General features: G+C 35.8%; 1 protein-coding gene across 1 annotated transcript; it reads right to left on the bottom strand.

The window, feature by feature from the left end:
* Positions 1-2,632: 2,632 nt before the first annotated feature.
* Positions 2,633-15,650, bottom strand: LOC108977485 (endochitinase). Its single transcript, XM_018947188.1, has 7 exons — positions 15,548-15,650; positions 7,014-7,638; positions 6,823-6,946; positions 6,268-6,759; positions 5,920-6,081; positions 3,587-3,814; positions 2,633-2,908 (listed from the first exon to the last, which is right to left on the bottom strand). Exons 1-7 carry the CDS (start codon positions 15,594-15,596, stop codon positions 2,753-2,755), a joined length of 1,836 nt encoding a protein of 611 aa, XP_018802733.1. The 5' UTR covers positions 15,597-15,650; the 3' UTR covers positions 2,633-2,752.

The raw sequence follows: 15,650 nt of genomic DNA, 5'->3' as shown, positions 1-15,650 counted from the left end.
ATTTAATTTCTTGTTTTCAAAATTATCATCAGTTTTAATAGTTTTTGATTTGGTGATTTATGAATTTTTAATTTCATCTCATTGTGTCTTTGACGGTTTTGGAAGCCTTTATATTGGGTAGTCTAAAAAGTATTTAGTATTTTGTCAATAGATGTCGTTGCAGTCGTATATCTCCAGTGCTACAACTCACATTGTGTCATATCATATGTATAGTGTTGGAAAGGTGAGATTTTGAGCTTTATTTGGGCATAAAAAAATTAAAATCGGTTGAAAAAAAGTTACAGCTGTTTAAAAATGTGTAAAAATATTAAACAAATTCGCTATATTTTGAAGTTCTTGTATAAAAAGTCAGCAATGAAATATGTAAAGATGATCCTGTATCAGTTCGTGTAGCACAACAATGGTTCGCTCGCTTCCGTTCTAGAAATTTCGATGTGAAATATGCACCTCGCTCTGGTCGACTTATCGTTGAAACAGTTATTAAATTAAAGTTAATTATAGTTAAAATTATGGAAAAGGTTGACCAGGACCGTCACATAAGCAGCTGCAACATCGCTAAAGAACTTCGTCATCATATGGGTTTGAACCATTGAAAAAAATAGCTCGATGTTTGGGTACCACCATGAATTGTCTGTGAAAAATTTAATGGAACGAGTTAACATCTGCGATCCTTGAACAAATGAAACCATTTCTGAAGCGAATTGTAACATGATCAAACAAGACAATAATGTGCGAATACGATCACGGTCGAAGCGTAGTGAAACTCAACAAATGGTTGCTGAGTGTTTGATGGAATTGGAAAGGAATCACTATAAGCTGCTCCTGCCTGGTCGGACGACTGATTCTACATTTTATTGTCAAAAACAGATGAGCAATCGAAAAAAAAAAACGGTCAATACTAATCAACAGAAGGGTTTCGTCTTCCATCAGGACAACGCTGGACCACACACATTTTTGATGATTCACCAAAAACTGGGAGAGCTTGGCTGGGAAGTTTTGATGCAGCCCCCATTTAGCTCTGACCTTGCACCATCGGACTACTATTTATTTCGGTCAATGCAGAACTCCATTAATGGCGCAAAGTTGGCTTCAAGAGAAGCCTGTAAAAATTACTTGTCGCAGTTTTCCGCCGAGAAATCAGAAAAGCTCCAGAAAATAACCCTAACATTTAATTCAATATTTTCGTTTATGTTTTTCTAATGCAATTTCACACTGTCCTGTTATGGTTCAAAATAAGCATGACTTCAAATTAATGATTTATATGGTTATGTTAACTAGTTTTGGACTCCTGCTTTAATATTAAATATTCATTGACGATTAATGACGATTAGACGAATATTACAAAATCTAAAAATTTCTTACCACTCTCTGCTCAACAAGTGTAGAGAATAACTGTGCATTGTCTTCAACCACTAATTTTGGTTTTTAAAATTAGAAAATTTCGCACAATCACTCATAACTGTCGTTGAAAAGCGCTCATTTCGCGGCCAGCATGCGCTCAATCACTTTGAAAAATTTGACGTGCGGCTGTGAAATGAGTGCAACTCAAAGGCAGAAATATCCATAAGTGACAAATACGAGTAGCATACGATCAACTGGCGTAAAAGAAAGAATATTTCTGCTTGCTTAAGAGCTTAAGATGCCAAAAGCGAAGAAGAAGCAGCAGCAAAATTACTCGGAACATAGTTGAAGAGAAAGTGTGCAAACATTTGGATGCTGGCTAAAGCTAATCGTAAATTAAATTATTTAAATACACAAAGTTATATGCAGTTATTTGTGTATGAGTTAGCTGTGTAAGTGTTGCCAAGCGATATGTTGTATGCCACATTTTATTAAATTTCATGCCGCACATACGTCAATTGCGGTTACAGCATAATTTTGGTAAAATTCTGCTTATGATTGTGGTATGTCTTGGCTGAGTGCTACTGAGGGTCTGCAGAAGTGTGGACAAAAGGATTAAGACGAAGCAGTGGTGTGGAGATGTAACATTTTGGGCTTCACAGTGATGTAATTTTATAAAAATTAAATTAAATTAAATAATCTAAATTTGCTAAAAATACTATAATTAATAAAAATACTTTTAATTCCTAATCCCCCGCCTCTCATTCTGTTCCGGTCTACTGCCAATTGCGTTTTTTATGAAAAAAGTTTCTCTTAATCCCTTTAGGCTGCTTACACATTTTTATTAATAACGGCATATTTTTTTTTTTTTGTTTTGTTCTTGATTTTTAATAATTTCTCTGCTCTAGATTGCGTTCAAGTTATTTGACATTGGTAAGTGTTTGAAGCGAGCAGGCACAAATCATAAACATAAATTTAGCTAATATTTGTAGCACCTAGTAGACGCTGTGGCTTTGCCGCTGCTGTGCGCAACGCATGAATGAAAATCTAATGAGAAGTGTGTAGGTTGTGGAGAATTTTGTCGCAGTTCACCTTCTGAAATTGACTCACACCAAAATGAGTAAGTTGCCTTAGAATATATAAATTTTTGCAGAAAATGTATTAAAAAGCTGATCCACAATTACAATAGCAAAAATAAAGATATAACTTTGTATATTTTTTTTTATTTTTTAAATATTTTCTTGTTATAATTGTGTCAATAAAATAAAATTACCGCTAAATTAAACACTCGTTCGACATAAAAAAATATAATTTTCGCATTCTTATATACTACATTTAATTAACTTAGTACACAAATACTTGCTTTACACTTAATTTCAAGTAAAAATTTCTTTATTATAAATAAAAAAAATTACTTCGTCTCATTGCTCAGCGCCTTTTTCTTTGTTTTGGTGCAGTAATAGCGATCGCTATTCTCGATCCAATCGCAAACATTCAAAATTGTATGGAAAGCGGTGCCCTCCTTGCATTCGAATTCAACTGGTTCGCCGTGCACGCAGCGATAGTACTGTGGAAAGAATTTAAATAGCGTGGCATTAGTAAACAGGTTAAAAAAGAAGAAGACAAGAAACTGTAGTGCCCTTCACAGCAACATGATAGTTTATAAAAATATTTGTATCTTGATTTTGTTGGCTCAATTTGTATGGCAGCTATATGCTGCACTGGTCCAATCGGACCGATATCTTCAGCAATTATGGATTTGCTGTGGTTAATAATATTTGTCAAATTTCGTTAAGATATCTTATCAAATAAAAAAGTGTTTCTCACAAGAATTTCATTTGAATCGGTCAGTTTGTATGGCAGCTATATTCTATAGTTGATCGATCCCAACAATGTATAGAGAGATTGAAGCACTGTGCTAGGCAATAATCCATGCCAAATTTCGTTACGATATGTTATCAAGTAAAAAATTTAAATATCGGCAGTTCCGATAAATGAGCAGCTTCTTGATGAAAAAAGAGGTGAGTCAAATTTCAGATCTATAAAACTGAGAGACTAGTTCATATATATACAGAAGGGCAACGGTACACCGACTTGGCTTGTCAGACTGATCATTTATATATATATATATATATATATTTTGTTTTAATAGGAACTCCAGTATTTCCGTCTGTGTTTGACAAATTTCGAAGCAAACTTAACATAACCTGTTCAGGGTGTAAAAGTATTTTTGCTGAAATCTCACCTTTTGACAATCTGCATGCGGTATAAAGTCTTTATTTGTACAGTCAATATCGGGCATCACATGTCCGCCGCTTGCTTCAACAATCTCCGGTTTTGGTTCTAAAACTTCCAATCCACCAGTTTCTTCGCTACTTGATGAGGTCGGTGTTTCCGTAGTGGTTGTTGCCGTGGATGTGGTGGGTCTTGGCTTGGGTCTCGGTTTGGGTTTTTTGGAACCTTTGGATGGTTTCTGGATAAATACATAGAAGGATATAAATATGTTAGTACATAGAATAAATAAATTAATATTAATAATTTGTAGTATTTTTTGGCTGAATTGAATTTTTCGTTTGTAAAACATGACCAGATGTATAAAAAGTGTTGATGTTTGAGCTGTGATTTCAGTACTGTAACATATCATTCCACTAGAGTGTTGAAAATCATATAACTGCCAACAAATAGTTGAAAATATTGTCATTTTTTTTATATCATACAGGGTGCAACATGTCTTATCTTAGTATAGAAAATTTAAAGAAAAAGTACTGTAAATTAAAATTGAGATATTTTTGTTTAATTTCCCTCTCTTTTACAGATTTATTTTGACTAGTCACATAATGTGTAAATATTTATCGACTGTCTCAATTTGTTAAAAAATAACCCAATGATGGTTTTGTCGCATCCAAAAAATAATTTTTGGTTATGTTTAATAGATTTCGAAAGAATTTTCAGTGCCTTAATTACGATCCAAGTAGATGTACTTCTTTCAGAAGCCCTTTTTTGACAGATCGCGCGTGAGTCGTGTCAAGCTGTTATGTTATTTTTTTCAGTAAAGTTTAACATTTCATCATGGAAAGGCTTACGCCTGAACAATTACAATTTATTCAACTTTATTGCGAAAATTCATATTCAGCAAAAAATTTGTTTCGCGCGTTTTACTCAACTTAGGATGAAGTAATCGGCCTACTGAGCGTACTATTCGCAATACCATCACCAATCTTGGGACCCGACCTAGCATTCATTATTTGATAATATTCGACCGAATAGATAACGTCCAACACGCAGTGATATTGTAGCTGTCGCTGAGAGTGTTCACGAAGACCGCAAAGAGCCGGTCGGTCGGTAAATTGAAAAATACAGCTTGTGCAAGAACTGAAGCCGCTCGATCTTCAAGAAGATCTGACATTTTCGAGCCAAGTTTTGTTCAGATATGAGGCCCATTTCTGGCTCAGTGGATATGCAAACAAGCAAAATTGTCGCACTTGGGATGAAGAATAACCTGGAGAGATTCAAGAGTAGTCATTTCATCCAGAAAAAATAACGGTTGGTGTGGTTTGTGGGCTGGTGGAATCATCGGTCCATATTTCTTCAAAAGTGATGTCGGTATCAAGCCATGGTAACCGAATTTTGATGCCTGAAATTGTAACTCGTGATATCGGCGACATTTGGTTTCAATAAGAAGAAGTTGAACAAGAAAGAACATTTCGGTGAGCCGGTTTTGGGCCGGTCGATTGGCCATCGTGTGGTATCACATTGCTGGTCTTTTTCACCAGTTACCTGTCGAAATGCTCGAATGACTTATCAAAAATTGGGCTCAGTGGATGGACCATCTGAGAAGTAGCCGTGGGCAACTTTGGAAAAATATAATCCTCAAAAAACAAATGCCAAAAATCTTATTTTGAAAAATAATAAACACTCCACATTAAATTTGAAGTTTCTGTATTTTTTGTTTAAGTTATGGATCACTCTTTATATTAAAGGTGCATCTATCTTCAGATTTTATAAAAAGGCAAAAAAATTACGGACTAAAAGTTTCTACAAAAATAATTCGTGTTGCCCAAAAGGCAGCAATAAACATGAATATCTTCTTTAAACAATATACGATCATTTAAAAACTAATTTTACTCTACACCTCTTTCTTCGGCTTATCTGTCTACTTTGTGTTATTTTTATTAAGCTCTTTTTTTGTGCTCACTCATCTTTCTTTTAACGCTGCGGACATTTTTAGCGCACTCGTTAATTTTGTGCCTTAATTTTCTATTTTTGCGGAAGCTAATTTCGCAAACACAAGCAAGCCAACTATAAATAGGGAATCCTATTTGGCTTGGCATGGCCCAGTGGAGCAATGCTATGCGCGCTCACCTAGCATTTACATGCATGCATACATACATATGAGAATCACCCTAATACATGTCGGTGCAAAATCATACAGATTCGCGTACGCAGATTCTTGAATTTAACAAACAACTCAACAAACAATTTGGCAATTAGTTGAGATGCGAAAATTGTCTTTAATTTTGCTTCGCATTGTTCTGTTGCCATACTATAATATAATAATATCAGATAATATGGACTCACCTTGGTTGTTGTTGTGGTTGTTTGCTCGGCCAACGGTCGTTTTGTTGTGCTACTTGTCGTTGCTGTGGGCTTTGGCTTCGGTCGCTTCGTGGTGACATCTTGTGACACGAAACTGGCCTCGTCGGGATTCGGCGGCGTCGCTGGTGGTTTGGCCCACTCGGGCTACAAGACACAAACAAGAAACATAATAAATTACAGATGCTTGGCGTATTAATAATAAAAGAGAATAATGTGTAGATTTTGGCTCTCGTTTTTGACATCAAAAATTTGCGGCAATCAAAGAAAGAAAAAAGGCATATAACCACAAAACCGTTAATTATATACAAGCGCTAAACTTGGCACACTAACCCGCTCAGTCGTTTCGCGCGTCGGCTCCGGCACCGTGTAATCGTGCATATTGTCGTAGAGAATTTGCATTAGCGCATTCTCGCGCCCACACAAACCATGGAAATCATCCATATCAATGGCCCAGGTCATAGCGCCCGCATAGCCCTTTTGCTTAATATAGTCCATTTTGATTTGTACCGACTTTTCATCCTCATAGCCCACCCATTGTGTGTCTTTGTAGGTATAGGGCACCATGCCCTGCTCGTCCCATTGCACAGTCCAACCCTTGGTGGCATCCTGTACCTCGGTACATATTTCATAGTAAGCGAGGAAACCGCTGGCATTGGTGTAAGGTCCGGGTGCACCACCGCCAGCCTCCTTATTGATGTATGTACCCATGTTGTAGTTCTTGTTGGAATTGCTTAGTGTGTAGGTGCGTCCATAAAAGGGCACGCCAACGACCAGCTTATTGGCGGGGCAACCCATCTCCTCCCAGAGCGCAAGACCATCGTTCTGTATAATGAAAGAAGAAAAGTTTATATCCAACATGAATCGAGTTGTTGAGGCCATACATACCACATTTAGTTTCTCATAAGCCCACTGATCGTGCTTGCGCTTATAGAGCGGACTGTGTACATCAGCAAAGCCAGCCCAGTTGCCGCGTAGATCGTAAGTCATGGCGTGTATGGCATCTAGCAATCTGTTGGAAAGAATATATTTTTGAAAAATATAATGAAGAGCTGGGTCTAAAGACATTCGCTACTAACTCGCATAGCTCGGGCACATGATAGCCTTCCTGCAATCGGAACTTCGCTACTGGCACCGCCATTGTTATTTCCCAACCGCGTCCTTCACGATCGAAGGCACGTCGCAACTCTTGCACAAAGTATAAGAATTTATCCTTGTCGCCAAAAGTGCCACCGCGATCGGTGGCACCAGGGTACTCCCAATCCAAATCGAAGCCATCGAAGTCATATTCCTTCATGAACTGCACAACGCTGCGTATGAAACTGAGTCGTCGCTCACGTACCGCAACCATCTGCGAATATTTCGAACCACCCTCTGCCCACCCGCCGACGGCCACTTGTAGCTTTAGGTTGGGATGCTTTTGTCGCAGTTGTGTGAATTTGCGGAAACCATCTTGCTCCACATCCAACTCAGGATCGATAACCAAGATATCCCAACTTTTGTCGTTCAAACCAATAAATGAGTAGACCAGATGTGTGCACAAATCGGCAGGCACATCTTCGAGTCCATAACGTCCCACACCGGGGCGATATACGGCCCAGTTACTGAAGTAGCAGACAATACGTGCCGGTTGCTCATTGGCGACTGTGCTTGTAAGTGCCGCAGTTAGCGTTAAGCTAAGTAGTAATAGCTTTAAAGGAATATCTGAAAATGTGAAAGAGAAGTTATTGAATATTATTAATATAATTCAGTTTTGTTTAAGAGATTTTATATATTTGGATATAGAAATTTTAAGCTAAAATTAATTTGTTATCTATTTTTTATTTCCCAAGACGAAGTTTATAGAGATCATTCTGTCACGACTTGTGGCTCGTCGAATATTGGTTTTTAACTGGTAAGACGCAGCTGGCTTATCAGCATAGACCACTGATTTATTTAACCTCTTTAACATAGACATTAGTGTCGCTTTTCATCGGCATCTCCGATCCATTCCGGACTAACGTGGACATTGTTGGCTGCTGTATTACTGCGAAGAGCTCCCTTAGACCCATGGGCTTATAATGGGTCCGAAGAAGATACGCCCAAATTGTATCCTCCTTCAACTGAATTTGTGATAATTAGGATCACTGCGTCGCAGTGGCGACTTGTAGCGGATTACAGCTAAGAGGGTAGGTTGGAAGGGGAGTTTTTTTTTTACAAGGAGCTCTTCGTCAATTTTAAATTCAGTCAGTGAGGCCACTCTTGCTAGCTCACATAGGGAATAGGCGCCGTGAGCTTTTTTCACTGATACATCGAAGATAGGAGCGCAGGTGTAAGGGAAGTTTTTTGTTAGCAGCTCTCCATCAATTTTACATTAAGCACCACTTTAGTGGTTTCAGTCAGAAGCTACTGCTTTCATTTTGCTACAAAGAGCAGCCCCTTTCAGGAAGGCAAGCATTCGGTCCGACAGCAGAGCGGAAATACTAGCGTGAGCTCGCTAACTGTGCGCTAATCAAAGAGTGACTATCCTCACTAGAAATCTTAGCAAGCTACTTCACATTTGGGTGTCTATAAAGCCGATGAACTAGCCATAGTGTGACTTGGCTCGCTTACATCGGGATGGGAACGAATTAAATGTCTATTGGCGTCTTGAGTTGTAATATTGGACGAATGGACCACACAGATGCTCAATAGGCACTGGTCGACGACACTGTAATATCCCTTTCCCTATTGTGCAAGATACTTTTGGCTTAGCGTAGAACACAGGAGATCTTTTGAATTATTTTCCCTCAGCACAGTTCATCTTGCCGAAATCGTAGGGGTTCTAACTGGATATTGTACAATAGACAAACCTAAAATATAGGATGAAAGGCTTTGTCGATTTATAAGAGTGTTATGGTCTGGTGTAGAGGAGTTTTAGATAACATAACGAATCGGCGTTCTAAACAATCCAAGTGTGATCCCTGTTAGGATCGAAAATATAACCTAACCTACATGAACTAACGCAAAAGGAACTTATACTTTCAATAAAGAATAAGTGTGCCGCAAGTACTAGATATAACTTTTTAATTAGATCTGATCTGCCTTTAATTTATGGATCGTCGATATCGGAAGTCGAAACCTCAATAATGTTACTCAGACTGATATTAATAAAATTAAAAAGATTTAATGCACCAAAGTTCTGGCACCAAAATTACATGTGTTATGCAATCGACATGTGATAACATAGACATTATTTTAATTACTTAAAAACTAAAATCTAACGATGCTTCGCCTCTACTATACATTCCCAATTAGATGTAATCATATATCAAGAATTTAGGTAGTTGCCTTCGTATGTAAGACTATCAGGGAATAATAAATTGGAAGCCCTAACGCCACAGCTGTGCCACTCAATTAAAATTCTGCGAGCAAAGCGCATTTCAAGTACAAAACGCTTCCTTTTTGCGCGTGTTTTGCTACACATTTCACAATCAATTACAGCAGAGCAATAAAACAAATAATAAAACCTGAATTAAATGTGTGTAACAACAATTGTACGAGTATATCTGTATATAAGGATTCATGTATATATATGTATGTGTGTATTTGTCTGCGTGTGTACAATGGTTTAGGCGCTACAACAATTAACGCATAATTATGGTAATCGTAAGTATCACCTAACAATTGGCAATAACAAAAGCAAACACGGTGCACATAGCGGCATGCAATGTAAATGTCTACAACACAATAAATTGGTAAGGGTCTTAGACGCACATATCATTACCGTGACGCGTTGACTTTGACGTTGCCAAAATTAAAGAAAATCGCCAAGTGCTTTGCATATAAAATAATATAAATAATCGCGAAGCAAAAATTAAAATAAAAACTGGTAGGGAAGCGCTAAGTACGGGTGTAACCGATCGTTTTTATACTTCCGCCATGTGAATAATAAGAAACCTCACAGATTGATCAATATACATATAAGGTATAAAATCAAGCTGATGTTTGAAAATCCGAATATCAGATATCAGGGCACTAGGGGGTTCTCTGATTTCATCCATTTAGCCAATAGGATTCGCTGTTGGGAGATTGCAAGAAAGAAAGATTTTTTTTCTAAATTTTATTAAGATTTCTTATGTATTGACCAATAGAAGCGGTATAAAGTCAACCGAATTCGAAAATGTGAATACTAGGTATGTGGGGTTTAAGATAAGTATTGACCCGATTTTGCTCAAGTTTGGCACAAGCATACTGTCATCACAGAAATATTCTCTTCAAATTTTAAAGCTGGATATCACAGATTGACGAATTCTTTGGCTAAAAAATCAGCCATATACACTGGGGTCCACATATTTGGTCTCTGGCTCTCTGAAAAACCCCGATTTGAACAATATTTGCCATAAGTTAAAACCCCGACGACATTATTTGTGCAAAGCTTTGCTGTGCTAACGTCATATATATATATATATGAGTTGTATACTGTAAAGTGATAAAATCAGATGGATTCCAGAAAGTTGTTGTATGGGAAATAGCGTGGTTGTCATCTGAATTCATTCAAAAACCAACTTTAGTTGACATTGATCAAGCAATTCCTGAGATATAGCATTCCAACTAAAAGTGGTTGGTGCCACGCCCTTCGTCCAACTTTTACACTTACACCTATAAATCTCTAGGTTGTTATATTTTATGCTTGTGGTTCCTTTATTCAGTGATTTATCGTATTTTTAGTTGTTTTCAACATAACCGTTATACGGTGAGTGAACTGCTAATTTTCCTTTCCAGTCATTCCATTTTCACAGAGTGTAAACAGTTGTTAAATTGTCATTTTGTCAGCAAGTTGGGTTAACTTAGCTTTAGCGGTTTGGAAGATATGTTCATTAAACCATTTAGGGGACGGAGCCACGTCTACTTTTAAATAATCTTTAGCTTACAGGAGTGGGAGCCAAGAGACACATGTACGAAGTATCATTTAAATACCTTAAATTTTACTGAAGTCAGCACTTGTAACGACGGACAAAGAGACAGTCACTCGGATTTCAACTCGTCTCATCATCCTGATCCGTTATATATATGTAACTCTATATCTATGCTTTCTTTCCAGCACGCTGTGAAGAAAATGTAACAGCCGTAGCTGAGAGTGTACACAAACACCGTGTAGAGTCGATTCGGCGCCGTTCGCTGTAAGTTGGCGCCTTTTACGTCGAGATCTTTATTTAAAAGCGTACACAATAGAGCTTGTGCTAGAACTGAAACCGCTCGACCTTCCCAAAAGACATCGCTTCGCTCTATGGGCTCTTGAAAAGTTTGAAGAAGATCCGATGTTTTGAGACAAAGTTTGTTCAGCGATGAGACCCATTTCTGGCTCAATGGGTATGTTCCGCACTTGGGATGGTTCATATTTCTTTAAACATTATGCCGGTGGGAACGTAACCACAGCGATAGCTACCGCTATAGCGAGATGATAACCGACTATTTGATGTCTGAAATTGAAGCTTGTGATCTCGACGACATTTGGTATCAACACAGCACCAATTCCCACACATCGTGAAAACACTCCAGTGGCTCGGTCGATTGGCCAAAAATATCGTGTGATATCATACCGTTAGACTTTTTCCTGTGGTGATATGTAAAGTCCAAGGTCTATGCGAACAATCTCGCTTCGATTCAGACCTTGGAGCAAACCATCACGCATGTCATTCGCCAGTTACCAGTCGAAATGCTCGAACTGTTAGCTGAACTAAACTTATATACTCTCTTCGCTGCGTGGTGCGCGAGTTTAAAAAATCGAATTGATCATAAAAGAATGTTTGCGCAGCTTTTTTGATAGACATCTACATATGTATGTGTGTATTTAAGTGTGAGTATGAGCCTTAGCCGTGCTAGCACACACACTTAAACGCGAGCTGTTGCTTTCCTTTCTTTCATCATGCGTTGCAGACGTTGACTGAATTTTAAAATTAATCATTTTGTTATCAACCGCCAACAGACGCGCCTCACACTCACACACTCGCACACATAAACACACTTATGCAAATTGTTTTCCCGTCTCGGCGCGATATTACTTAATAAATATGCAATGCGGCGTGTCAATAGTTTGTTGACGTTCTCATATTTTACTTTATAGCCAATTATACGTCGTTGGCCTCCTTCATGCGCAAGTGTGTGATGTGTGTGTGCGTCTGTTTTAATTTCACTATAGGCGCGTACTTTTTTGGCAACATTAAGGTTATATGGCGGTTCATAATCCGCATCGGGAACACCCGCTATCAATAAACAACAAATAACACCCAACAACACTTGCGGTTACAACAAATTGCAACAACAGCTGCGTAAAACAAATGCATTTTCCATTTATGTCATGACATTCATTCGAGTTGTTTAAAAATATTTTCTTTTAAAATTGGCTGACTCTCGCGCTCGTGCGTTCGTTCACCGGCTGGTGTTTGATACGTAAACGGAGTTTTCCATTTTTACAAAGTGACGAAACATTAACGTTACATTGGCGTAGAGGATTTTCAAATGTTTTTATTTTACTTGACATAGTTGCTATTATAATTAAGACATATGTGTATATATAAAAACAGAAAGCAGTCCTTGAGATCATAAGAGGTTGATAAGTGCAATTTTAACGAAAAATAAATTTTTGGACTTTGGGCTCTAATGAGTTGAGTTTCGACTTCTTTAATTCATAAGTTTTGGTTTGAAATTTTTTATGTAATTTCCAGATCTCACCGAATTACAATTTAATTTAATTACATGAATTAAAATTTAATTTAAATACAATTTTAATTTGATTGGAAATCCAATTTTAAAAAATTAATTTTGTAAAACTTCTGCTTGGTAACTAAAAAAACATAATTAGTAAATAAGTATTTTTGGAAACTTAAATATTTGTTTCTATTTTCTATTTGTTTTCTAATTTTATTTTAGCTTATAAGCAGATAGTTTTTAAAATTATTATTTTTTAATTAATTTTTATGTGAAGNTAATTTTCTTATGCCAAACCTTGGATTCAAATTGAATTATTAATTAATTATTTAATTAATGTTAATTTTATTTTTGATCCCAAAAGACTAGGACTAAAAACTAAAAACAATTAAAGTTTGAAATTAAATAATCTTTGATTAAAATTTGTAAATATAAATCGTTTGAATAGTTAAGAGTGCCGTCCACTGCTCTAGGGCATTGAATATGTTGGCTTTGTCTTATTAATTTACTTATTTGATTATTTTTTTATTAAAAATTTGGCATAACTATGTTTTTTTTTCAATTCGATATTTGGGATTAAAAAATAAAAAAAAAAAATATTAAAACTTTAATTTAATGCATTCGCAACCCTACTAATTAGTCGGTAAATATTTTATGCTGCTTAAATACAAAATATTTTTCCAATAATATAAAAATATTTAAAAAAAAAAGATATTTCCTAAACTATTAAGTTAAATTCCGAATATTATCTTGGTTATTCGTTTTTCCTCAGTCTAATTCTCTAAGCCAAATGTGTAGTTAAGACGGAGGAGTAGATGGAAAACAGGAAACAAGTTTTTTTTTTTTTTACTGATGGTTCGAAGCCTATGAAGTTCACGCAAGTGAGGAAAGTTCTTCATTCATGCGGGAGGGACCAGAAACGATTATATTACATATGGCTCATGCAGTTCACGACCTCCGGGTTTAGACCAAGTTATCCTCTGGGTAGCCAAAGAACATCTGTTTGCAGTCGAGCTAAAATTAGTGGACGAACCATCCCTCCTCAAGGTTGTGCGCTGGTTTGGGGCCCTCCACATAAAAAACACCTCATTGAAAAGAAGTGAACAGCCTTGGATGAGAGACTTACTCTTACTTATACTATAGTATAGTGATGACAAAACAACAATATTGGAACTGATATTACAAAGCTGATTCACATTGCATCGACTTCATGAATAAGGTTCATATGAATCTTACAACGTAACAGATTTGCTTGGTGCTTTAAAGCATCTTCACTCTTATTTATGCAGCCATTAAGGGGCTACATAGGTTTCACAGCTTTCCAAAAAAAAAAAACAACACACATTTTTTAGACATATTTGAACTGTTTAACAATTAAACATCTCTAGAATTTTGTTATACATTTTTAAATTGATTCGAGTAATAGTTTATATAAAATATTCAGTTAAAGTTGCGAGCTCGTGGTCAGCTATATAGTCTTTGAATATTTTAGACGTGTTTTTCTCAAAATTTTATATCCAAAGTCGGTTTACAAGACTTCTCGCCTACTAATCCAATGCCTACGCATCTACTAATTTACAAGGTCTCGAAGGAGGAGTTTTTTGTGCACTTATGACTATTAAAACAAAAAAATTTCGAGAAATTTTCACCAAAAATTGTACTTTATTTTAATTGTCTACCAAAAATACAATTTTCACATTTTTGTTTTTTCATCATCTAATAACTAGTTTATGGTCTAAATTAAAACAATTATTTCTTCTTTTACTTCTATGATTAAAGACTGCCAGAAATGACGACGTAATGACCAATTTGACTATATTCCTTTGAAATTTATAACTATAAAATTTTTGTATAGGAAAAGAGATCGTTCTTTGTTCGAGAGGACCGTTGTAATCACTTAAAAAAATAATCTGGTTCGTTATGGCATCAGAAAGGGTATGTTTCAAACAGTCTGACTATCAGATAAAATTAGAAAAAGGAAAAAATTTAACACACAAAATAATTTAAAAAAGTAAAAAAAATTATAATATAATTGAGGTATTACAACTTGTCGTAAAGCATCGTAAAATCATAAAATTATACATTTTTACACTTGTTTAATTGTTGTTGGATTACATACAAACATGAGTTAACATAATTACAATTTTCAATTATACATATGTTTTCGGATCGTTATAACTCATAACCTTACGTTACCATGTGACACCCCTAAATAAATAAATATAAAAACAAAAAAATGGTAAAAATATTTGAGAAATAATGATGTATATTGATTAACTAAATTATTAGATTTGTACAAATATATATGTTTTTCTTTTTAAGAAATCCCGGGTTTTCCGATTTATAGATTTTAAATGAAGATGCGGTGCGCTATGACTTGTAAAATTCGATTGCTTATTTAAATAACTCGAATAAATCTCAAACACTCATTGGTATTTTTACCAGCAGCCAAGTTTTGCTGAATAAAGTTGTACTTTAAAAACAAGTATTATCCATCATTAATTTTTTTGGGTATAATATTACAGGGTATGCTACCAATTGTATAACATAATTTTTATAATAATTTTTCAATTACTAATTCAATTATTTCCTCGAAGGCATCCTTTGATAGCAAAATCATATAGTGCCTTTTTGAGCTATACAAGAATCTATATTATACAAAAACTCTTAAAAAATAAAATTATCCCAAATTTTAAAAATTTTCATATCATTTTTTTTTTTTTTTTGTTTAAATTAAAGAGTCACAATTATTCACTTGATAATTTTCCGTTTTATTTTGTAAATATTTCAACGCAACAAAACACTGCAAAAAAGCACACGCGCACATTTCCTCCCACATTATTGTCAATTTTTATAAATTTTCATTCAAAAAATAACTACATATACAACACTCGATACTGTTATTTTATTATATTTAGTACAAACATTTTGACAGCGCTCTTACCCATGCTGTACGCGCGAGTCTTTGACGTCGAATGACAGTAGCTGCGCATATGCGTTACGTTTTTATTTGCGCCTTGCCGCCCAACTGACAAGCATGTCGACAG

This window comes from Bactrocera latifrons, unplaced genomic scaffold (assembly GCF_001853355.1).
Source record: "Bactrocera latifrons isolate USDA-ARS-PBARC rearing strain unplaced genomic scaffold, ASM185335v1 scaffold_90, whole genome shotgun sequence".
In the NCBI taxonomy this organism is placed as follows: Eukaryota; Metazoa; Arthropoda; class Insecta; order Diptera; family Tephritidae; genus Bactrocera; species Bactrocera latifrons.
The sequence above is the reverse complement of the archived record's forward strand: the minus strand, read 5'-3'. Positions and strand labels throughout refer to the sequence as shown.

Bases quoted from the DNA above. Each gene is read 5' to 3' on its own strand.
- LOC108977485 (XM_018947188.1), bottom strand. From the start codon at position 15,596: ATGCGCAGCTACTGTCATTCGACGTCAAAGACTCGCGCGTACAGCATG. The intron at 7,639-15,547 runs GTAAGAGCGCTG...TCACATTTTCAG, and splicing joins GACTCGCGCGTACAGCATGG to ATATTCCTTTAAAGCTATTA. The intron at 2,909-3,586 runs GTGAGATTTCAG...TTCTTTCCACAG, and splicing joins CGCATGCAGATTGTCAAAAG to TACTATCGCTGCGTGCACGG.